At 41.4% G+C, this 26,598-nt stretch overlaps 1 protein-coding gene across 1 annotated transcript in view; it reads right to left on the bottom strand.

Moving 5' to 3' along the window:
- Positions 1–1,003: 1,003 nt before the first annotated feature.
- Positions 1,004–26,598, bottom strand: part of FOXO1 (forkhead box O1) — a 67,208-nt gene continuing 41,613 nt past the window's right edge. Inside the window, exons 2-3 of the mRNA XM_068395448.1 lie at positions 5,498–6,854; positions 1,004–5,112 (exon numbers count right to left, since the gene is read on the bottom strand). Coding sequence (XP_068251549.1) covers positions 5,511–6,854 — 1,344 coding nt within the window. The 3' untranslated portion in view covers positions 1,004–5,112; positions 5,498–5,510. The remainder of the gene's footprint in view (positions 5,113–5,497; positions 6,855–26,598) is intronic.

Genomic DNA, 26,598 nt, shown 5'->3' with positions numbered 1-26,598 from the left:
ACATCCTTTCCAACAACGGCTTCACAAACACCCAAATTGAGTGTCTTTGGATCTTACAAGCCTCCCATTGCAGGAGTCAGGCTTTTCAAAATGTCAGGGAAAAACGTGCAAAAACCATTCCAAAACGTACCCTGGAGAAAAAAGGGCAAAGCTAAAATGAGGATAGAACTGCAAAGTACAAGGGAATTTTTTTTCAAATGTCTTTAAATATTCCTATTTTTATGTGCAACGATACTCCCGCGTTCTCTCATGCTCTTTAGGTCTACCTCTGCTGACTTTAAGATCAAACTGGCATTTTTGCCAGCAATTCATTAAAAGCCTGCTCTCTGCTACCCCTCTCCCTCCCCACCTGCAGGCAAGCAGGGATCTGGGCCTCACAAGACTACTGTGGCGTGGGTGTTATTGGCTGGCTGTTTTGGCAGCCTCTCCTCCTTTCTTCCAGCTCTGTTTTGAAACACAATCTAAATTTAAAAAAAAAAAAAAAATTAGACATTCCTGTTCTCTCTGCTCACATCAGCACTCCCGCCGCCGCAGCGTAAAGCACGGCTGCGAAAGGAGCAGCACCGTGCAGGTTGGCCCATATGGCCCAAACGTTCAGCAAGAAATAACTCTTACTCCAAGAAAAGGTACGTACTTCAGGAAGGCAGGAGGGGCAGAGGAAGGCAAGAGGTGAAAACAAGGGAAAAGAGGGCCAAGAGGATTTTGTGAACCGTCTCACTTTAACAGGGGGAGTGGAGGAAAGAGAAAAATGTCTCTCCAGAGCCGGCTCCCTCCCACATTTAATAGCGTTAGGATCTAACGTGTAATTTGGACTAAAAGACTAATTCTTTCCTGCGGTTTGATGGATGTTAGCGTCCCTCTTTTTCTTTCTTCTTTAACAATGTATTACATAACATTCTGATACGCTAATTACCATCTCATGTCATAGCAATTTTATTAAGAGCTTATACTTACAAATACCCATTCTGAAAGGATTTCAGGACTTTTTTTCTCATTTTCTCTGAACTAGGCTTGTTGAAGCACTGGCAACATAGTCTGATGCTGCCTAACACAGCTTCCAGTAACAAGGCGTCTCTATACAAAGATCTCTCGCGAGCCCTAAGAGTCAGGCATGGATTCTTCTTGCGTTTAGTCTCAAAGACTTGTAAACAAGTTACTTTTAGCACACTATGTTGTGATAAAACACTGGTAACACAGCCCTATTAGGTTCCTGTACCTTCTACAGTTCCAATTCCAGAAGCAATGCCAAGAGAGAGAAATTCCTTTATACCAACTAATGGAAAATTTTGTTAATTATTCCGAAGTTAGTGTTTGTTTGTTAATATGGTATCATCTTGCCAGGCAAGACCTGGTACCATGAGGTATTTTTCCGTATAAAATTGCTAATGCCATCAGGATTGTCCAAATGGGATCATCATTATTAAAAAGATTACGTGGTAAGGAAAGTGATTACAACAACATCTGAGTAGAAGGATTACTAATCACAAGTAGAATCCCGGTACAAATCTCATTCTCCGCATACAAGAAAGGACACAAAACCTTTTAAACAGAATTTATATACATTTATGGCTTTATACAACAAACTGTCAGGGATTGTTCTCGTGTGTCTGTAGAAGTACATCAGGCACTTTTTCTGAAAATATCCACGTATGAATTTTAATTCTGCAATGTGACTAAGTCAGAGCAGTGAAGCGTTGAAGAGCTGTCACACCACTCACAAGTAGCACTAGCAGTATGTACATGCCAACCTCTCACTATATTGCTGGTTTGTGGAACACCCTCAAAAAGGAGGCCAGGTTTAATGCCAAGTAATTTGCTTTTTGCTTGCATAAACCATGCTGCATTTTACATTATGATTACCAAAATAATAATAATAATAATGAGAATACCTTATTTAAAATCAGTCATAAATTAAGGATCCTAGCAATTTCATAATGAAAATAGGAATTTCAAATCAGTAAAAAAATAAAAAAGTACTAACATACATCCAGTGGTTTAACAAGTGCAAATTTTATACTGTTTTATAATTGGTCCAATTTTAACTTCTCTTCTTAGGGATGCTCTGTTGACTTAAGCCAATAATAAGCAATATGACTTTTGCTTATAAGTGTAGGCAAATTGTCAGGTTATCAAAGCAGAGCTTTCCAATTAATGCATCTACTACCTAAACATATATCATTTAGCTCTATTATGGAAACAATACATCTTTATATTTAAAATATCTGAACAGCTCTATAATACAATAAACTTTTAATAACAGTACAAACCAGAGAAAAGTCAAAAACAAGGCTGCATAGGTAAGATCATCTGCACAATTCACAAACCAATCATTTACAACAATTCTGACAAACTAAGTTACTCCAGAAACTTGGTACTTTTACTGAAAAAGGATTTATTACTAGAGGTCACATAATGTTTGCTTTCAAGGCAGACAACACACCCCTTCACCAGACTTCACAGTATTCCAGAATTACAATTGCAAAATATTAGAATGGCACCACAAAAAAAAAAAAAAAAGAAAATTTGACCACACAGCTCAAACCTCTGATGATCTACAACTGCTTTCTCAGAATAATTAAAAGGGGCTTCCTACAGACTGTTGTAATTAAGGAATGGCTACATTTATGTTATTCATAGTTATAAAAGGAAATGAAGAAAATATCTGTATACAGGAAGTTATACAGTAGCAGTAAATAATAAACAGGAGGTATACTGTGAAATGTAGCATGTTCAGCTGCAATCCCATGGAGTATAGCATTAAGTACTGCTTTCTTTGCACACAGAGGTGACTTTTACGACTACTTTGGCCTATGCATATCAGTGCCCATTTGGGAACAAACATTTTTGCACACACAGCAGAAAGAAGGATCTTCAGAAACCCACATGTGAGCCCTCCGCTTGGCTCTGCTGCCAGGATTTACCATCACATTTCAGAGACTACAAACGTGATGGTGAAGATGCTACTAGAGATATTTGCCTGTAAAAGCAGGGTGCTTCATTGAGGCTTCGGCACTAAGAATGTTTCGTTTTGCTCAACAGAAGTTCAAAGACCCATCACACTGGGGGAGATCCTGTATCTCTGGACAGCTTAACATCACCTTCTGGAACTGCTGACAACCGCAATAGGATATCTAAAAAAAGTATGACCAGCTGTAATTAGTAGTGATTTAAGCCCAACGGGGAGCTAAATGCTAGTACATCAATAAATACATTGCAGAGCCTTAGGAAAGTCATAACAGGATCATTAAATATATGGCTTGTTATTAAACTTCATTTTCTTGGCACATCCCATTTCTTTGTCCACCACACGCCATCACCACAGGGAAGATATGTTTCAGTTAGAACATTTTCCAGTTGTGGGCTACATAGACAAAACAAAAATCAGTGGAAAATATTTATTTCTCCCCTTCTTCACAACAGCCAGCCCTAGCACAAAACCTGTTCATCCTTCAGTGCATAAAAAAGCTCCAAGGATTTCTACAACACAAACAAAGTGTAGCAACCAGAGAAAAGACAGGTGAGGCCCATTATCCACACATCCATGAAAACCGCATCATGGGATTATAAAAAATCAGAAATTATTTATCTAAGACCCAATCATGAAAATTCTCAGGTAGTTGTCAGTGTGCCTACTCCAACAAGAGCAGGTTTTTCCACAGGAACAAGGCCTCTATCATTAAAGCTCTCCCCTACCCTAAAGCTCATGTATTTGTATAACTTTGTCACTTACTTTATCTTTCTTATCTAAAAAAAAGTAATGTTTTGCCCTGTAATAAGGTGTCACAAAAGTTTTAGCCTCCCACTGAAAAGTAGTACTTTTGCCTCTTCAAACATACTGCATTACAACAGAAACACTGACAGACCCTAAAACTAGTGCTAATTAAGACAAATGACAATTTCGTCATTAATTTTTCTAAAATTATAGATTTTCTCCAAAAGGTACTGCTCTTGAGTGCACAAACATTATGAGACCTCCGTGAAATAAATATAAATGTGAAGCATTGTACAAGCGGCTAACAATGAATACTTAACACTTTGTGGTAGTCAGAGTTAAAATGATAGTAGAAGCAGATGACATTTCTAAAAATGCATATATAAAACTGATTAAATATTTTCTAAACATAAAGTTGTCTATATTTATACATCACACAACAAAAAAAGGGACAGAAATGTTTTGTATTCAAGATACTTAATAAGCTTTTCCTTTATTAGCACTTCCAAGTGCTAGAGAAATTTATAAAAACATGTACTTAATCCAGTTAAAATACTGTACAAAATGAAGAGGTTATGAATGCTGCCAGATCTCAGGGTTTTTTTTTTAAGTTGCCTATGTAACAAAAGTAGACTTTAATTATAAGAAAAATAGCTTGGAAAGTATTCCAAAAATTATCTTAAGTCCAACAATAAAGTCATTAGTCTGACAAAGAAATCCAGATATATTCTTGCATAAATTTACATGAATACAGGTAACTTATCAAATGGCATTTAACCTACTGTTTGCTCTGAATAGTCAGTGAGTTTAGTAGGATCATATTTAACTGGCTATTCTGTTCCCATATGAAATGTGTGGCAATTTTGAGTAAAATAATGCAGTTCATACTGCTGCAAGGCAAGTCCACAGCTATCTCAATTCATAAGAACACAGGTAACATCAACGAAGGTTAAACTTACTTAGGGCATGAGAACATCACAGTATTCTTACAAAAGTTTATAAACTTTTCTTGGACCAAAACAGATAGTCTTAAAAACAATACTTCTACAGATCATACTGTACAAAACCGAAAGCACAACATGTTGTAAGTAAGAGTCTTCGCTGTGATTATATGGTGTAGTGAATTTGGCACTTCAGAGTAATGAAATTTCCAATGGCACAGTTCTTATCTACAGCACCACATAACCTGCAAACCTTGGGCAAACATCCTGTACAGGAAAATACTCTGTCTGCTGCCAACTCTGACGAAAGGAAGAAAAAAGAAAAAAAAAAGACTCAAAAAAAAAGCTAGTGCATGCGCACAGCTTTGTCAAGAAAATTAAAAAAGAAGGTGAAGGACATCTTTGTACTGCTTTTTTCAGTTCCTGCTGTCAGATAAGTCTGGAGAATTTAACCGTAGCCTAGGAAGAAAAAAAAAACAACAAAAAGAACAAATTAACATTCACACCAAAAGATTAAATCTATTCAAGTGCTCCCAAACTAGCTTTAAGATAACTTAAATGGGAAAAAAATGTATTCATTAATTGCTAGTTACCAGCAAGTTTTTTGTTTAAAAAATTAATGGCAAAATATTAGTGCTCAAGATGCAGTAACAGAAGTTGGTAGATGGCAATTCTAATGCATCAGTGCAAACTTGATTTACAAACTAACAAAGGACTAAGAAGTGACTGAGTGTAACAGAGGCACTTCACATGCCAACACAGAAGACCACCCAGATTTTAAGCATTTTGAGATCTCTTTTCCCTTTAGTTATTTTTCAGATTTATTATAAAAAGCACAGCTTACCTCCTACTACATCCTAGCCTGACACCCAACTGTGCGTGGTTGTCTTTACGCTGTGCTGAAAACTTTGGTTAGGCAATACACTGTCAAAGTTAAAATCTAATGTTTCTCCATCCATAAGGTCATTACGGATAATTGACTCCATGTCACAGTCCAACCGTTCAATTAACATGTCATCTAAGTCACTGGGAAGCTTCTCCTGGTGGAGGGAAACAATTCCCACCCTTCCGTAGCCATTGCAACTGTTAACAGGGGCGTACGGGTTCATAGCATTCATCTGCATGGGGTGACTCATAGGCACTTGTAATGAAGTCTTCACTGTTGACAAGCGATTTAGACCTGAAGTATGTGACATGGTGTTCACTGTGTGTGACAAGGCACGACCATTAACTGCAGGTGTTGGCTGATTATGTCCTTGGTGAGGGCGGGTGTTAGGGTTCATCATTTTGTTGTGGGGCGGTTGGCTGCCATAAGTTGGCATCACCGAGTTAGCGACCATCAGCACACTTTGGCTCAGTGCCCTGCCACCAGCCTGGGAAACACCGGTGTCTACTGATGCCAAGATATCATTGTGCGGTGGAGAATCGGAAGTCAGTAACTCCTTCAGAAGTCCTGCGGGACAGTTATATTGGCTCATCGATCCATAGCTTGATTTACTGTCTTGAAGAGTCTGCATAGGAATCTGGGGCAATGAGTTCATGCTAGCTTGAGCATACGTAAATTTCCTGTAGTCTGGATTTGGTGAACCTATACTTGTGGTTGAGGACGCGAATGAGTAACCTGGTGTTTGCTGCATCAGGGTAGCAGATGAAGACTGGGTTGACACAGTCATTGACGTAGTGGGTGACAAAAGATTAAGGTTATCCAAAAGATTTTCCATGTTCTCAGAATTACTCATCTCTGAAAGGCTGGGTAGAGTAGAAGTCATTTTGGTGGCTGATGATGGGTATACCATGGAGTGCACATCCCCATCTCCAAGATCATCTTGCTCTGGCAAAATAGGGGAAAGTCTTCCACTAATCGTACTAGCATTAGAGCTAGTTCTAGGTCGAAATGTACTCCAGTTATCAAAGTCATCATTACTGTGAGGGCTGGGGCTTGCAGGCCACTTCGAGAACTGTGATCCAGGGCTGTCACCATTTCCCTCTTGACCAGACTGAAGGGATGCTTTTTTCTTGGCAGCTCTGCCTCTGCTTTTGGCAAACTTGCTGTTGTTATCCATGGATGCCGCTCTCCTCCTAGGAGACTTGCCACTCTTTCCTCCTTCAGGATTGAGCATCCACCAGGAACTCTTCCCTGTTCCCTCATTCTGCACTCTGATGAACTTGCTGTGCAAAGACAGGTTGTGACGGATTGAATTCTGAAAAATAAAATAAGGTGTAAGAAATGGAGAAAACATGCTTGGCTTATAGCGTACTAATATTTGTCTTTGCAAACATACTCTCATTTTGTTAGAGAACATGGGGAAATCATGAAATGGGAAAACATGCTAGTCTGAAAACATCTTTTATCAGCTCACCACTCAGAACTGGCTGAAACGGGCTTCAAGAGAGTTGCCATGTCAATTTTTCTGTCATGTGGCCCAAAAACATCTGACATTAATAAAAGTTAAATAAAATACTGAAGGAGCTGTTCTGAAATACAAATTCCTCATAAAGGAAACAAAATATACCAGAAGACCAAGACGACAACTGAAGATCTCATTATCAGCTTCACTCTAATGCGTTGAACCTGATTGCATTTAGGGACATTTTTTTTTTATTATTTTATGCAAAGTTCATGAATGCTAGATCCTGGGCTATGGTCCTTATAATGGCATCTCATCATGCACATCCCTAAACCCTGCAAACATGCCAGCCTGTAAGTATTGCCAATGCACACTAGTGAGGTTTATATTACTTGTGTTATGTGACAAAACACGTATAGAAAACCAGTTGAGGATTAAGTTATAATTTTTATAAATAAACATCACAAATGGCCTAAGAAATCATAAGGGAGAAAGTAATGCAAGCAGCATAGACAAAATTGCATTTAAAACCTCAGTCTTAAAACCATCTTTCCCTTTCAAAATCAACATTTTAATATGCAAAATTGACTCTTCTAATACCTGAGGGCCCAAGATTATCTTGGGCCAAGACTGACCAGAGATACTGAAGATTTTCATTACCTCCTCAGCCACAAGTAATGTTCCACGTTTTGTTCTTAAATCCAAAAAAAAAAGAAGAAAAAAAATATCCAAAAATCCAAAATCCAAGCCCCCAGAGTTTGCCCTGTTAACAAGAGACTACCTTTTGCATTACCAAGCTATAGATAAACATTTCTTTCCTCAGGTACTTTTCTGCTGATCACATGTAAAGAACATTATATCAACAGAAAAGCTGTCCTATATTTTGACATAATTGCTAACTAAAGGCCACAAGTTTGAAAAGTGCTGAAACAGGCAGCCATAGATGTTGATAGGAAGGTGGGACAGTAGCACACTCTACATGGGGACCCATGATCTGCACCTAGGACTGCAATTCATGCAGAACAAGTAGGAGGGAACCACAAAACAACACATGAAATTGGTAAACCAGAAATTAGACCTCGATTGCCGAGAAATCAATGATGCAGTAGCTGCCTTCCACTCATAGTCATTTTTAGCAGGTTGTTTAAAGAAAAATTTGGGGGAACAAAAATGGAAAGACTGTTTCTGGAAAGCAGTAGTAAGGCTGATCTTGACCAGCAAGCCAGTAGGCCAATTATCTCAAAACACTAAATGGCTGCCAGACCTCCAAAACCCCTGTTCTGTCTTTCCTGTTTTCCTACCTTTTTCCTCCCATCTGCCTTCTCTTAAGTTTTTAACCTGACCCCCAAGACCCACTACAGCACCAAACCAAGAAGATGATACAGCTCATGGAGCTTTGCATGCCTTGTGAGGCAGACCAGAGGACGAGGGACACAGACACTGCTCTGGTCTCTGGCTGCTTTTCACAGAATCACAGAATGTTAGGGATTGGAAGGGACCTCGAAAGATCATCTAGTCCAATCCCCCTGCCAGAGCAGGATTACCTAGATCAAACGCATCCAGGTGGGTTTTGAATGTCTCCAGAGAAGGAGACTCCACAGCCTCTCTGGGCAGTCTGTTCCAGTGTTCAGTTACCCTCACTGTAAAGAAGTTTTTCCTCATATTTATGTGGAACCTCCTGTGTTCCAGCTTGCACCCATTGCCCCTTGTCCTGTCAAGGGATGTCACTGAGAAGAGCCTGGCTCCATCCTTGTGACGCTTGCCCTTTACATATTTATAAACATTAATGAGGTCACCCCTCAGTCTCCTCTTCTCCAAGCTAAAGAGACCCAGCTCCCTCAGCCTCTCCTCATAAGGGAGATGTTCCACTCCCTTAATCATCTTTGTGGCTCTGCGTGGCTCTTTTGCTGTATTTTCCAACCCAGAATGCTGCCTGTGACACCAGCATCTCCAGAAATGTCTTCCTTCACCTTCTCTGCTCTACCTGTCTACCTGTGTACATCTGCTTTCTCAAAGATGCACATCCTTCCCCATTGCCTATACATCCAGTCGACAGAAGAAAAGGAGCAAAGACCATAAGGAGGCAAACCAGGTGAAAACAGTCAGCTCATGGGGCCTGGCTCAAATCAGAGACAGTAGGCTCAAATTCCCTGTAAGGGCCATGACACATTGTGGACCATGGAAAGCCAACCGGTCAAAGAAGGCCTGGCTACCTGCAGAGCTCAACAGGAATGGTTATTCTGGGATCGAAGAGGAGACCTTCAGCCAATGAGGGCAGCAAGAAGGTGTTATAGTCCTTTAATACCTTACAGGCAGCTGTGTCCTGAGACTAACCCCACAGGAGTGCAGCTTCACCCCAAACAGGGGCACAAGGTGCTCTTTGACAGCAGAAGATGGGAGAACCTGGCGTCATGGCAGCTCGCTGTTCAACCAGCGCAGCAAGGAGTCAAACTGTATGCCTAACCTCAGAAGCTTTTCCAACCTCTCCTTCCCCTCCAAATAACCGTCTTTAACAAATTATTCCACTTAAATAAACACCAGCAACAATTTGAGTGTTTCCTTATTCAATTTTGAAAGGAAGCCAATCTTTCTCATATTAACTAATTAACATAGGACTGTATCTCTTCATTGCAGGTAACCCTGCAATCAAAATCTCATCCTCTATCTAGCTACAGGGCATTAGGGAAGGCCTTGAAATTTTATATTCACCAGGTGCAGGTAACACATCAGGAGAGTAAACCCAAAAATCCAGCTTTGGACTTGCCCGCGGCCCCAAGGGTTGACTGAGAAGCCCCATGAGGCTGGCCGGCACAGCCCGTTGTTTTCACTCAAGGGCCACAGCCGACTCCCCAGCTGACACAACTCCAGCTCTAGAAATGTCGCAAGAAAGTTGTTCTGCACGTCTGTTGATTAAAAAACCTCCTGCACTGGTTCATTTTTTTTATTGTATTTTGTAAACATACCCAGTTGGCTCAAGCTTACTGTTTACTATCAAAATAGGCGTATCAAACACACAAAACATCAGGCAGAGACAATACCGTGCGAAGGCTCAGTTCCCTCTTCTCAGCAACAGAAGTGTTAAATATTTAAGAAATCACTGCTATTCCTTAGTCATCAAAAATGTTATAATCTGGTATTATTGTACTGAGGACATCTGAGGTCGCTCTTTGAGTAACAGAGCTGTCTCCTAACTCTGCCAGCAATGAAAAAAAAAATTTTCCTAACAGGAAAAGGTTTGCGGCCCAGAGCTTGTTACATAAATTCCTGTTTTTCATGCAGCCAGCAGGACATTAAAGAAGCTATGATTTACTAACTTGGAAAAAGTGTTGAAGAGGTAAATCTTGTGAAAATATGCACTGCTGTTAATGATGTTGTGTCTACAAATCTTTGCCAGACACAAACATGACCTGATAAAAAAGTATAGTTTCAGCAGTGGATCCTGGCAGCAGAGGAGCGGTGCGGCTGTCAGCAGCCAGGGCGCTCCGCGGCACCACCGGCCCCAGCACGCTGCGAGACGCCTCCAGCCGCGGCTTTCAGCGGCGCTTCGAAGCAAAACCTCCCACAACCCGGCCTGAATGACGCGAAAAGCAAGCGGGCACAGTTTGAGGCTGGTTTCCGCGCAGCAGCGACGCACGCAAAATCGCTCTGAGAGCATCCGCGCTGGAATTGTATCAAACCCTCGCCAGGACGGCAGCAGGACTGCTGCCACCTGTGGGGTGTTTTCCTGGGATTGAGTTTCCGCCTTTGAGAGCCTCTGCTCCCGTTTGGTCTGCAAATCGACTTCATGGCATCCTTCAGCATACGGACTGGGAAGTGTGGACATGCTTATCGCTACTCCATGATTTAAGAGCCAAAATATGCAAAGCCAGTATCTGCTAAATGCAATATGATGAGCACGTACCAGCTAATAAAACTCGTGAAGCCAAGAAAACGATTCCTTTGAATCTATATATTAATATAATTCAGCTGCATTTCCGACATCTCCTATGGCCGAACCACACGGCCCTGCTTGCTGCTCTTCTAAGCAACAAATAAACTCAAACTGATTTACATTTTAAAACAATTAAAGAAATAATGTCTCAGCCATTTAATCCCTGGGTGCAAGTAGCCCTGCTGATATCTAATATTGCATTGAAATCTAAGATATTCATATTAAAACATGCAACTTAAGTTTAACCTGACTAATTGCTGAAAAAAATCATACCCCTATTACAATTAAAGTTGAGGTTTTCAATTATTTTTTCAGTAAATTGTTTTGGTGTTTTACAAAAGAGAAACACCCAAAAACACAGCTGCTTTGTTAAATCTGACAACGCTGTAGGCCTGTACTTACTGAAGAGAGACCATACAGTCACGCTGGCCATCTTTCCTCCACCCCAGTCCTTGGAGCATGCCAGGGAGAGGGAAGCAGACCAGAGCTCCTGCTGCAGAGCTCCTGTTTAACACCACTGCAAACCTCTCCAAGCAGGATCTAACTGTAGATCTGTGAGTATCCGAAGAGCTGCAAGACCCAAACCTTGTAAAAGCACCTACAAGTGCCCATGATCTTTCCCACCCTCATACCCTCACACATGGGCACAGACAGCACCCGTTCAGCCACAGTGCTGCGATAGCCACCGAAAGGGAGAGCAAGGAATGGATGCAACAGTTGATACATTTTAGAAACATGAGTGGAATTGCTATCAAGGTGCATACGCTGATGGTATTGCAATAAAGCAGGTCATGGCATCTCGGAAAAGAGATTCACCAGTAATTAGTAACAAAGGTAGAAGGAATTGGCCTCTGGAGGTAGATGCAGCCGTAACAAAGTGGGAGGCCATAAGAGGCCATTAGAGCAAGACTGCTTCCATAATACACAGGCCAAGCATTTCTATTAAAATTAACAGCATAATGACTGCCCACCAGTTTTTCATTCAGAAGACACCTCAGCAGTCCACTGCTTCCTACACCTCATCCAAGGGGACAGTCTACAGATGTTGCTAGTCATCTTGCACTACCATCAGCTGAAATGGCTGCAAATACAGACTGGGGCACAGCATCTGACTGTAGTTCTCAGATCTCTCCAAACAATATCTGAAACAGATTTGGAAGCTGGAGAGAAACTTTCAGGGAACACGACACTCAAGACTGTTTCTGCCGTGACCCTCTGAGATAATCACAATTCAAAAAAAAATTAAAAAAAAAAAGGAGAAGGGAAGAGATTGCTCATTCGTTTATTTTAACTGATAGTTTGAGAATATTACAATAGGAACATACTTGGCAAGAAAGTCAGGGTTGAGGACTGGTAGAAGAGAAGTTCAGAGACCCATCAGCTGACATACCACTGTTAAGAGGTGTCTGCCATGATCAGTGGTGTCTGGCACGTGAGCTGGCTGTGTTAGTGTTTCACGTCACTGACAGATTACAGCAGGATTTAGAACCAGCAGAGTCCCTCTGTGGAGACACCACCAAAGCCAAAGCTTTGCAGCAGAGAAGGGAAGACCCCAGGCCTTCCATATGCTGTTACAGAGGACATCAGACCTGTCTCTCGAGGTCTGTATATGGGGACTCTACAGCAGGTCCAGATGTTCAAATCACCCTCCTCTTGAAGCCTCAGTGGCAAGCACCACTCTAAAAAGAAGTCATAAAAAAACCTCCTAGGAAAGTACGCAAAGGACAGGAAGTTCACCAGCACACTTGCTCGAGGTTCCTTCAGTATTAGCATCCAGACAGCAGCAGCAGGGGCCAACCGTGGCAAGTGGCACCACACGGCATCTATCCAAGGCTAAGCTAGACCATGCCTGGTGAAACAGACAGGTCTGCTTGGAATAGTTACACTGCCTGCACCTGCTCCTGTGGTTTCCAACCATCCTGCGATGTTTGCAGGGGCAGGGTGAGGAGGCTAGGGAGAAAAGAGAACATTGATAACTCCAGATGTACCAGAATTTCCTTTGGTACAACAGTCTGGTGTAAGGCAATCCTGTTTGTCTTATCTAATGACTATGAGATATGAGAAGTTCAGATACAGATGCTGCATATGGAGCTTGGGTTTGCCTCAGAGCTAGTGTTGGACACCCAAAAAAGTTTGGTCAACAGATAGCACACTTGTTCAAAAAACAGCCTTAGCCTCATTTCTCTGTCAAAAGCGTTTCTGATACTACAATGTTCATCAACTCAACCGCACATCTGGTTGCAGTGTCAGAGGCTTCAAATGCTGATGAAATAGCTCTTTGCCACCTGATTGCAGCATTCTTTGATTACAGCTCAGAAACATTCCCTGTTGTCAGGTAAGAGCATGGACTGAAAACATGTCACTTAGCCTCAGGTCAAAGAGTCGTATTTAGAAGATGCTGGCAATTTGCCACATGCAGCTGCATGGAGGTGGAAGGGCAGGATTTCCTCCTAAACAGGTTATGCTTTTTTGGGTCCTTTGTTCTTGCGGGGGGGTGCTTTTGTTTGACTTCATTTTTGTCCTGTGCTGTTATATGGTTAAGAAGCGTCAGCTGGAAAAAGCACAGAAACACTTCAATCTCACTAGAGGGACCTTGCACTATTTCTCTGTGCTTTTCACTACAGATGGTGGCATAGCGCAAGTCTTTCCCAGACCACCACCCATGAAACACCATCCCCAAACATGGAGATACTTTCATAGACTGTTTCATTTGGTAAGATCTCAGCAATGCATCCCTTGTTCCCTGCATGTACGTACAAGAATGGGACAGACTCTATGTTATCACTATATGGTCACTATACATGTCTCTCCTGCAGAGTGGGGGGGTCTCCTGTGACCACATGTCAGTGGGATTAATCTAAGTCCTGCGCATTCTGCATTTAAGTCCACAGGTTTATACTCTCCTATGGTTCCTTCTCATAGCTGTACAAGACTAAAAAACTTTGGATACCAAAGGGGCTTGGCCATTCTCCAGGTTGTATCCTGCTGCTACATGTGCCACCAGGGACTGGATGGGATTTCACAACCACTGGAGCTTTCTCCTCTGGAACATGGTATGTAGTAACAGAAAATACATGCACAACTCCAGACATTGATGTTTAAAGGACTTGGCTATGCACACTTACGTGTCAGAACTGGCAACTCTTCTGACATGTATTTGAGTAATTCCCAGCTGCTATCGCTAGATACCCTCCTCTTCATTCTAGGCAGACTCCTTTGAAGGACTTTTCCATAATGGCAGTTTGAACATTTCTAATGAGATGGTTAACACCTGCCTACTTTCTCTACACAGGCATTTAGAAAGAATAAGCATAAAAACCATTAAAAAGGTAAAGCATAAAATGGGAAGTATGCACATACAGGGCAAACACACTCCTGGATACTGTTCAGATGTGATGATCCCCAATCAAAACTTCTTATGTCTCCCAATCAAAATTTCTTATGACCACCCTTACATTTTCTGTACCTCCAAGAGAGAGACAGAGCCACAACTAGGTTAACGATCATTTATATCAGTGCCAACACTCCATTTTATAACTATATTTATTTTTCTAACAACAATACAGGCATGATATAATATCAATGCAGCATACACCAAATATATAAACATTTGCTAGCTTTTCAAAGCCGAGGAAACTAAGTGACCCTGATTAGGAAAAACAACAGATGAAGATGCATATGAAAATTGTGAGATTTTTAAAAGGGATTTGTCAAATGGAAGTTCCTCCCTCTCTGGTAAAATCATCTGGGAAGCCAAGAGAGCCAATAGGTTTGCCTAAAATCTGTTGGTTTTCAGGGGTGAAAGAAAGGTAACAGTAAGAAGGCAGCACACTGTTATTAAAAAAAAAAAGTTGTAAAATGCAGAAAATAAGGAAAGAAATAAATATCAGATGAAAAAATTCAAAGCTAGCAGGGATAACTATGTATTTGGTGATACAGACAAATTCCTAATACTGCCTTTACAAAACTGATGCTGTAAGCTTCTATCCAACAGACAGAAAACAAGTGTTTGACAAATATAAGGGTTCTGTATTCATAAATAAACATTTCTATTTTCAACAAATATTGAAAATATATATATACACACATATACGTACATACATAGCTTATGATGAAGCAGCATCTCCCGAGTTCACTAGTGACACAAGAGGCCAACACTGAGGCTTCAGTGAAGAGGAACATTTCAAAGTCAGGATGTCCTGATAACTGGGGCATCTTCTCCTCCCTCTTTAAGCACTCTCAGACCTCTGGTCCTCGCAAGCAGCCTGTGCTGCAATTACGTCAGTAATGCAACAACAGCAAAGCAAGAGGATAGATGCATAACCTGGGTGCCCTGACATCAGTCCCAGGTGGTATCATAGAAAAGCTGATAAAGGATTCAATTAATAAACCATCAGAGGTCAGGGATATAATTAATGTCTTTCAGAAGAGTCCCACAGAATATAGGCCATCATATGTACAAGGAAAATATCTTTTGTTCAAGAAAGGTAAGATATAGAACACCTGCAGATACGCCAGTGCCACACCAAATGACACTGCAGCCAAGATTCGCACCACACAACACCACTAATGTGCGCTCATCAAAGGGATTAAAACCATTAAAATTATCTGTAGTGCAATAAGCCATGAGGAAGGCTGCTGTGATTCGTGATGGCAGGTAGCTCTCTCACAATTATTCACTGCAGGCTCTAACACAGCAACCAGAAATGCAACTGTAGAGGGGACGCAGGCACCACAGCGGTGGTAAGGGCAAAGTTGTCCTTGAAATGCAGAGCACAAGCCTGCAAGGAAAACATGAATCATCATTATAAGCAAAGTTTATTAAAATAAATAAATAATTTTTAAAAATTTGGGGGTAATAAAGTAGCAGTTCATCCATACAATGCTAGAATGACTAATAGCTTAAACTTTTATTCTGCGACTATAGTAAAGAGAGACTAAGGGGTGTTTATTTTTTTTCAGCCAGTGGGAATAGTTACGATTAGTAGGACAAAAAAATGTTAATCACTCGTTTCCTGTTTAACAGACAGCCTGTTTCACCTCTGCCACTCTCCACGGTTACACCCAATTCATCACAAAGACTACAGCACTGTTTATAGAAAGCTTCCCCCTTTTTTTTTTCTTTCTAAAACTAAGCTGCCTTTTATTGACATTCGTTAGCTCTAACAAAGAGATACAAATGTGTATACATGCTAAATAGACCAATACTAATTAGACCAGCAGATAACGTTAAAAAGAGCACTAGAAACACGTTCTCACAGTAAGAAGCAATAAGGTGAGAAATAAGCCAAAGTCTCAGTGTAAACCACAGAGGTGAGAAACATCATAGTCTGAAAACAGGGCTCACTTTTTTGCATTGACCTTTGTGGACATGCAGAGATCTTTCAAGAATAAAAAAATTAAAAAATTTTTTAAAAAAAGAAAAAAGAAAAAAAAACCTTAAAAAAAAGAAAACCAAATATGATTACTCCAAAAGCTTTAATAGGATGAGCGAAAGATCCCTGACTGAGAAGTCACATAAGCTTTACATGCTAAAAGCCCTGCATAATGACCAAAGCAGTCATTTGCCACATACCTTTACATAGGTAAAGGCACAAGTAGACCTAACCCTAAATGTTTGGTTTCAGTTGGATGCTTTACTAGGGAGCCACATATCTTCTCTTCATCTTCATGGAGTCTTCAAGACTATTCACTTTCACAAAATCACTGGTAACCTAAAGGGTTGGAATGATTGTCATGACCTGATGGATTTAGAAGCAATGGGCTACCCACAACAGTGGACAATAAGTTAAAACTGAGGCTGGTAAAGCAAAGCAGGATGCACTGGAGACATGGGCTACGTCCACAACACTTGCCCCATTCGCTGTGACTGCCCACAGGCTAGCCATGGCTGGAGGGGCTTGAGGACTTATTTCACCTGCAACAACGCCCACTGCCTAGACCTCTCCATAGGGACACAGAGAAGGGGCAGCTGTCAGTTTGTGGCCACAAATTCACGCACCTGCAGTGCTGTGCCCATGACTCCTACAACGCACAAATTCATCTGACAAGGGCAGCAGAGAGATGTTTGCTTGTTTGCAGGAAAGACACCGAAGCCTGTCTGTATTTCTTACCTTGAGGAGCAACATACCAAGGGAATGTACAGATGCAATAATGTAAAAAGTTGGGTTGACTAAGTCTTTGTGCAGATTAAAAACATCAAAAAAGAAGAAATACATCTACTTATTGCACTTGCACCAACATAGCAGAGGAAGCCTTTTCCTTTAGCAAGCAAAGGATTCAAATTCTCCAGACATGGGTGTCACTGAATACTAGTTTTTCAGAAACAGAGTCAATGAAAGCAGCAAGCTTCCTCTGCAGCAGGGTTAGCTGTGCCCCACAGGAAATCCCTGGCTGAAGGAAACTGCAAGTCTTGTAAAAAGAAGGGCAAAGCCTTCCATGTACAGGCTGAACAATATCTTACGCTAATCTCACCATGCATTTGATCTTTATTTTGACTACAGCAAGTGCAAGGATAGGCTAGCAAAATTTTAGTACAGTCCCCAAAACTACAAAAAGGAAAATAAACCAGAGTTGAGCAGGATTTTTTGTTTGTTTTAGTACATCTTTAGAGACTCTTTACTGCATCTAGCGGTAAAGATGCTGAAGATTTCACATTTGTAAGGGGACAATGTCAGCTTAAAAATAACAACCACCCTCTGGATTTCACCTAATGTTGTAAATATCTGATGTTGCTGTAGTAACCAAGAGAAACTGAGGAAAGAAGACAGGGACATTTCTCTTTCCTTTAGTTTCTTTTGTACATGAGTACAGTCCAGTGCATAAATCCACTGGTTTGGCTATTTATTTTTCCTCTAGCCAATTATCCATTTATCTGTCTCACATATAAAAACAAAATAAAATATAATTTTCTTGTTAAAAAATATTAGCAGAAAAAAATAGATTTCTTAAGTTTTTATTAAAATAGCTTAAACAGGATCAGATTTAAGTTCTCTTTAAACGACTGCATCATCTGCAAATACGTAGATAAAGGATATTGCCTTATGCAGTCAATATTTGTTCACTTTTCTTCGTGTTCCGTTTTTCGTACTTGTTCTTTTTTCCAAAGTTACAAGAAGCAAGTACCCATTTTCAATTACTCCTTTTTGTACACCCTAAAGAGCCAGCACATATACTAGGTATTGTGTTTCTACTCAGCTGCTTTGAACACAGTTTGCCTTGGTACTTTTTTACCCCACCACAGAAGCATGCCCGACCACCAGCACACTCCCTTCAGGAGAGCTCTTTCCAATTCAAGCTTGCTCCCATAGCCTAGCAGATTTTATATAACGTGATTTACTACTACAATGCCCACAAAAAGCCCTCAAAAAGCCCTCATCCAAGTTTCATTATAGCTTTGAGCTATATTCCAGCATGCATTGTCCCTCTCCACTGTCTGGCCAGTTGCAGCCACCCCTCTCTTTCACATAAGGTGTGGTTTATACTTAAAGGGTTTTTAGTTTATTTTCTCGCAAGAGGGTCTCAGGACTCAGATGACTCCCGACGGGTGGTTGCACTGTTCATGCCAGCATCGCCCTCTCGAGCACTGCTTTCCGTGACGTTCTCCAGGCTGCAGTTTCAAGAAACACTGGCGCTCATCACTGTTTTTTGACATCTGTTCAGCATTATAAAGCCACAGTCACCCAATCTTGCAAAACGTGTAGCACCAACTCTGAACCAAGTTACACCCAGACATGTTCGCAACTTTCAGTAGGCTACAGGAGGCAGAGTACTATTTCTCAGAGTAAGGTGGGCACCCAGAGGAGGGAAATCTAAAGGGTAATTTCTTCCCTCACACCAGTTTTGGAAACATTCCTATTCCCTCACTACTGTAGGCTGTGCTCTGTACTTAACAGACCCTTATTAAATTAAAGGACTCTTTACAATCTACATACTGGCAAGTCCACATTCCCATAGAATGTCATCTGGCAACAGTGACTTAAACCATCAGCTCTGTATTTACTTGCTTTCCTCCTTCCCAAACAAGAAAAGTAAAAAGGACAAGAAAAAAACATGTTTTTAACGAGAAGAATGGAACTAACAGATTAAAGCCCAAGAGCTCTGGTGCACCGGCATTCATCATAATATCCAAACATCCATTTTTTTAAAAAACAGTAAAATGTTACAATGAGGACAATTAAAAGGAAGATAAGCCACACCGTTGTGTCTCAGGACCTTTTACATACACACCTGCTGCCAGAGAGGTGCAGGACCACAATGGACACAAACTAAGACAGCTCCCAGAGTGGCATGCTGTTATGCAAAAATGAGCTTTGTTAGGCATTTTGGGTGCTATTTTTCTCCTCCTAACTACGTCTAATTAATCTCTCCTCATTACTGTTTTTCTCCATTTGATTTACGCAAGGACACTGGCCTCACTGTGGCTGCTTGGAGCAAACCTCACTCATTCTCCCATTCCCCAGGACAGAGCCTGATACAAGGAGGCTCTGGGCGCACTGAGGACTGCCAGGTGCAACCTTTAGGTGTGCCAGGAAGGACGTTGCCATCACCCTCATCAGTTCTGGGAAGAAAACACTGGTTTTGAAAAGCGTTCCACACCCCTTCACTAATCCCACAAACTCAAAAAGCTCTTATCAGCTTTTGAATTAGGCTCCCTCCCCCGGAGGTCAGTCTTCACTTGGTGCAAACTTCACCATCATCACTCCCAACCTCCTTCAACTGGGCAGCCTGAGCCTGCCTGGCTAGTTATTCAGATTTAAGAACTGCAACATCTAACTTCTCAATCACAAAGGCTGCCATGGGCCTCTCATCCCTTCCGTGCCTTTGCCCAATGACGGGGAAGGCAGAGAAGCTCTCCTCTAGCTTTCCCTAGACATGCACTAAAGCACTACAGCAAAAGCCAAGACAGCGAGCTAAAATGCCCTAATCAATTCAAAGGGCTGCAACAAGAAAGTCTTAAGACACTCTGCAGGGACTTGCTCAGTATTTGCCTCCTTCTGCGCACTTTTGCTTCTTTTAAGTACCGCAGTTTAGTTTTCCCTCTTGCAGATGTTCAGACAACGCAGCCCCTTGCACAGCTCTAAAGATGCGCAAGGTCTTTTCTTGAAAGAATTGGCTTCCTAGGTCAGAATGGGGCACCCATTTCAAAAAATAATCATAAAAAAATATCACAGGACACAAACTCACATCAGATTAAAAATAGCAGGAATGTCAGCAGTAGGAGCTGTCATTTGCAATAGCTATCAAGACACAGGAAGTTATTTATCCTGTGGATCACATAAGGGCCTCTTTAAAAGCAAGGATGAAACAGAAAAAAGCAAGCATGTTTACTGAGGCTTGTTTTCTAATATTATTTATCCAGCCAAGTTTGTTTATGAAGTTTTATAGTAATTTGTCATGGATACATCTATGGGTTTATGTCCACAGATTCGTTAAACTGCTGGCAAACTCCAGCAGACACTGCAGCCCTTGCTGCTCTTGTTTAATTTTTGGATTATTTTCAGTTTTGAAGGTATTACAGGGAATGGTTCCACATTTTCATATTGTTTTAAAAAGAAATTAAAGTCTTCCCCCAGAAAGTCAGGTGTTTTCAAGTATTTTGTTTGTTGATTATTCATGTAGTCATAAATTATGCACAGTATTTGGCAGGCCACACCTTTCTCTGTTAAAACATTTGTTTTTACTTTTTCAGTTATTGTTTAGATCCTGGTCATAACATGCTTCAGGTTGTTTTGAACAGCGAAGAGGAAATAAGCAATATTTTAACTCATATCACACTGAAACAACATTAAGTGCCTACGCAGCAATACGCTGCCTATTCAGTATTTTCAGCTTTCTTCCTGTCCGCTGCTGACTTACAACAGCAAGAAGATAATTCATAATTTTACACAGCTTTGCAATCTGGAAATACAGCTATGATTTGGCTCACAAGCATGGTCAGAAGAAAACACAGACAAAAAGGAGCAAGAAACAGGACATAAAGAAAAGAACAGAATATAAAGTAAGCATATTTGCTGAAAGTTGGTTTTGAAATCATAGGAAAACCAACAAAGCTCTTCTGGAGTCAGCTCACATGCATGCAGGCACTGCAGGTAACACAGCTGGAAGAGGCAGAGCCCCAGCAAGGCACTGTTTGTTTACATTCACCCTGACACTACGGCAGAGAGTTAGAAAAGAGACTTTGAACTACATGCCATCCCCGCTGCTCATCAGGATCACGGTCTGCTGTGGACGTGATTACTAACCCATCGTGACTCCTAAGAATATGCCCTCTGGATTAGAAAAAAGAGAGACATCGTTCCAAAAGTCACACAATTCATACAAAACAGTCTTTGCACCAAAGCAGAAATTACGGAACCACATTTCAGGAATTTCTCAAGGATTTTTTCTATAGGGTTAAATTGGACATTATCTTTCAAGCATTCAATTCTCATGCAGTATTTCCGCCTCTCCTCCCTTAGAGAAGTCTTAGGAATCCCAATAAATAAGAGTGAATAAACAGGACTGTTTCAGTACATGTTCTCCTTTGGCCATCTTCGTGAAAAATATATCTTCAAAATTTAAGAGTTTGTGTTATATTCATGCCTCAAGTCCTCCAAGCACACAGGCTCAAAAAAACAACTCTTTCTGTTCTCAAAAGGCAGAGTGAATGACCTCCACCTAAACCCACCTTATTTTGGATGCCCCTAACACAAACTTTGAAAGATCTCATTTTCTAGGAAAATACAGACTTCTGACTCAAAAATAAAAGTGCTTGGCAAGATAGCTCCCTCTCCCCACAGACATCTACAGTCTACCCAAGCAAACCTCACTGCGCTACAGCCGTCCAAAAATATCCTTCTTGTGGAGGTGGGATGCATTTACCAATTTACCTGCAGAACATTTCTGGCAAACCAGCAACAACAGAAGAACTCCTTCCCCCATCCCCAAATTTCAAGTGTGTAACTAAATGAAAGTACAAGGAGACAAGCAAGAAAGAGTAGACCTCCTTGTCCGTAAATCAGAAGAGCTCATGGACATTTTTGAGCTGTAAATTTCCAAAGCTGCTATGTCAGCCCCTGAAACATAGTAACTGGGGATTGGGCTGAGCCAAGTTATTGCCAACTGGGCAATAATAGTTGGGGCAAAGATAGTTTTCCTAAAGATAAGACCATGTGCATCAATTAATTTTTCTTCCCTTTCTCTTCCACCACCAGTTGTACGTATGCCAGGCTTGACACCAGACATCACCATCCTCTACTTTTATTTTAAATTAAATTAAAGTATGCCAGCTTGACAAAGTTACAAAGGAGCCTCTCCAATAGAGCAATATTGTACTGGAGCCTCTATCTAACAAAGCTGGTATCTGAAGCTTCAAAGATGCAGTGGTAGAAGTTGAGAGTAAACATAAATAATTGCAGTTTATCTGCCTTTACACTTGAGCAATATTGAATGTATCTACTTCACCACGCTTGGCCTTAAACAATAATAGGAAAGCTTACCTACCCTACCTCTTCTCCCTCCTTTCCTCTTCCCTTACTCCCTACTCGCCCCCGGAATAAAAGTAATAAAGTCAGAGAAGATAACAACAAAATAATTATCTACTCACAGGGCAGAGTCTTGACCGCAACATTTACAAGCTAGTTGCTGTTTGCCGCAAGATTAGGGTTTTATCTCTTAAAAAGACTACAGTTAACAACTGCTCTGATTTAACTACATGTTCCTCATTTACCTAGGAGGGAGAGGGAGATGAAGCAAAGAAAAACATTTCTTCCAAGACTGGCTTTGTAAAAAATGTACTTCCAAAACTCAGCTTTGGAGCAGTGAGTGAAGGATCTGGACCTAGAATGTTGAAGATATTGAGACCACCAATTACTATTTTAACAGAGATGAGTATTCCCTTACACACTCTTTTTAATGAAATTCTCAAGGCATCAGCTGAGTTCAGGACCTACCACGTAAAACCACACTGCACGCGTCAGGCCCAAATAATGGAAACTGGCAAAACGGACGTGGGCTCAATCCTTCTTTTTCCTCCGTCATCAATTATTCAAGGACCCCTCATTCACTCTTCTATTGCTGCCTACTTCCTTCAACACCAGGCATCTCTAGGACATCTGATAAGGAAGCTCAGAGTTATCTTGCTCAAAGTTTGCCTAACAACAACAGCCGTCCCTCCACACACACACAGATATACACATTCAACACATTTTACTCATTTTCCAAGGAGAGTAGTAGCTGAGTAATTTTGACAACAAAAATACAAATCTCCTTGCTCTACAGCTCTTCTAAAAAATTAAGTGATATTTTAAACAGAAAGGATATATTTTTTTAGCAATTCTCACCTATTTCCGTCTATTTTTGTGTTAAGTATTCCAACGTGAAAACATTCAAGACTGAGCGTGATCAACCAAAGCATTAAGATATACATTCACCCCTAAGCAGAATTGTAGAGAAGTCTGTGACTTGTATAAATCCCTCAGCTGCAGTGATTTCTACACAGTATGGATGGCTAATAAAAGCCACAGAAGCACGTTTAAAGCAGGCTTAAGGGCCTTTTACCCTCAGAAAGAACTTGCCAGACAGCAGCAGTGACAAGGCGCTTGCTTCCTGGCACAGCTCCGGGCACACCACAACCTTTGCATCGGCTTATGTGACTCCTCTGCATTGCCAGAGAGGCTGCCCACTTCTCAAATAGCCTTAACTGTACAGATCTTTAATTTTTTAATCAAGTCTGTTGGAAAACTTGCATCCTTCCTACTGTGGCTGTTTTCAGCTTGAAACCCACAGACTCTTAGGGCCTCTGAAATACTTTTAAAATCCTTCAGAAGGCAGCTAAGGGAGGTAGTGGCAGTCAAATGTCCTCTCTCCAATTGCACTGGCGTTCCTGTAACCCTGGCTTAAATATACCTGCACCACAGGAAGGGAATAGACAATTTTAAATTGCCGACTCTAGAAACAGAGCAACAACCACTTCAGATTAAACCCAGTCCCCAGACTTTGTCAGAAGGCCAATTTAAAGGATAAACCCGAAGGAGATTAACACAAGTACGATGTCAAAGTACACTCAAACAGCAACAGCTTCTTAACAAACACTGAGGGGTCGTAAAAACCAGAACATTTAAGAAACCAATACTGCAGACAAGAACTCATAACCCTGCAGTCTGTGTATGAAGGAAAGCTCTCCCAGATCGGGTTCTGGCACCTAGTAAACTCCAGCAAACAGTTTTGGTTGTAGTGACGCAGCACAACTCACTGAGCCCACAACCAGAAGTGCAGCCAACCCAGACGACTTCAGAGTAAGAAAAACCTCCAAGACACATATTGTCCAATGGAGAAGGCGACATTGCCATTCTTCCATGCACTTTGGGACCTGGTGGTTCTCCTTTCAGCTGCCAAGAGAAGGGGAGAGACGCAGGTCCCGGATTAGGAAGCTCTGACAGTTTGTGGTCATCTTCTGACAAGAGTGAAAAGACATGGGGGAATAACTCCCACTAACAGCATTAACAGAGGAGGATTTAAAGACCATGACTCATACTGTACAACAGTTTCATCATAGCTGCTCAACGAGCCACAGTAGATAGCAGTCGCTCAGCAACACCGAGGGAAGGAGTGCTGGCTGAATGCTCTCTGGGTTGTCTGGCTCCTCCGAGGCAGTCGTGGGCTTACAGGGTGGTAGGAGCAGTGGCAGCCACCCTCAAGTTAAACTTTCTCAGAAAGGCTCCTTCTTCAAATAGACACCCAGAGAGCATCCCTGTGACAGCTTCAGCCTAACATAATCCTGATTCCCAAGCACTGCTAAGAAATGCGGCCAATGCGACATTTCCCCACACAGAAGGTACTGCTTCACACCTCAGCTGCCACCCCTGAATCTGCAAGTTACCAGACTCAAGCTCTTTGCTGACCAAAATCTTCCTCCTCCTCTTTCTCCTCCTGCCCACACCAAGTTTACTTTATTTCTACCAGAATGATGATGTCTCCAACACCGCGACTGAACACTGGCACTTTCCCCAGCGAAGGAACCAATACCCCACATCAATTCCCAGCAGCAAAAGCTGCCAGTAAGCAAGTCTCAACGATTCAATGTATTCATTATGGACAAAACTTATTCTACTCAAGTCAACAGAAACTTTACCATATATTTATAGAATCACAGAATCGTTTTAAAGGACCTTTAAGATCATCGAGTCCAACCATTAACCTAACACTGCCAAGTCCACCACTAAACTGTATCCCAAAGCACCATACCTACACGTCTTTTAAATACCTCCAGGGATGGTGACTCCACCACTACCCTGGGCAGCCTGTTCCACTGCTTGATAACCCTTTCAGTGAAGAAAATTTCTCTCAGTCATTTTCTATTCAGAGCGTTGAAATACTACAATTAACATTGCTAGTTCTACTCTGTGAAGGTCTGCTCTGCTTTGGTGCTATTTTTCCTTTGCCGACATTTCAATACAATATGCCCGAATCCTTTTGTTTCCTTTTTTTTTTTTGGAAGATGAGTTTATTATCCATCCTACAAGACCCAAGATAAGAGAAAAGGCAGCAAAGGCAGTATAAAGAGTACTTGTGAAGATTAAAGACCATAATGACGATTGCGGGTCACACACAGAGGAGACTGACACCCTCACTGGTATTTTGGTTGTTGACTCTCTAACCACTTTGTAAAAGTCTAACAGAGCAATAACAAACAGCCGCAGAAAATAACTTTCTCTCCCAGATGCAGCTCACCCAGCTGAGTCAAGACAAAAAAACCTGCAGCACGCAGCAAGCTGCCCTCCCTTATCTACAGCACCGCTGCTAACAGGCACTCCCGCCAGCCCAGTGCCTACTCGCGTCTGGAAAGGCAAGGGAGAAAAGAAGGGAGACGAAAAGGTGCCTGGCACCTTTGTCAGACATTCAGAAAACACCATTTTCTCTAGCGCAGAGAAGGAAGCAAACAGCAAGCACCATCCCTCAGCCGTGGCAGCACACACGCACATGCACACGCATTTCCTCCAGCTTCACGAAAACAATGAGGTGTGGGGAGGCTGGCTCTTGTATAAAGTACCTACCAGCTATGTATAAAATTAGGAAAGAAGCTGCTTCAAAAGCTCAGTCACCCTTTTACCATCAATAGGGCTTTAATTAGTACCCATCTGCTTCCTGTTTTATGCTACAGAACTTTCACCTGTTTCGGCAAAACACCCCTTCCCCAAAATGCAAGCATGTGCATACACACGAATACACACAAAAAGCTACCAAACACCGTTACACTTAAGTAATTAACATCAGAAATCCTTGTTCTGAGTACCTGAGCTATTTATTTGCTTTTTTAAAAAGCTACGCTTTGACAGAGTTGGTCTCGATGATCCCAGAGGTCTCTTCCAACCTAGTCGACTCTGTGATTCTGTGATTCTGAGTTATCATATTTCACAGCCTACACCTTTAAATCATGCACATTATATACTGCACCATTAATACTAATTCATTGGCACACAGGGACCCCAAAGAAGGACTGGAGCCCTGTTGTACTGGCACTGTACTACAGAGAGCCTGTCCAGAGGACTCACAATGGAAGTGTGGGTTTTTCCTGAGGTCCGTCACACACATGAAAGGATTTATGAATAAACAATGGTAAGGCTGATAGTTAAGAATGGATTCAAACTCACCCCATTGTTTGAAGAGAAGAAACAACACACAGAA

Source organism: Nyctibius grandis, chromosome 2, assembly GCF_013368605.1.
Source record: "Nyctibius grandis isolate bNycGra1 chromosome 2, bNycGra1.pri, whole genome shotgun sequence".
In the NCBI taxonomy this organism is placed as follows: Eukaryota; Metazoa; Chordata; class Aves; order Nyctibiiformes; family Nyctibiidae; genus Nyctibius; species Nyctibius grandis.
The sequence above is the reverse complement of the archived record's forward strand: the minus strand, read 5'-3'. Positions and strand labels throughout refer to the sequence as shown.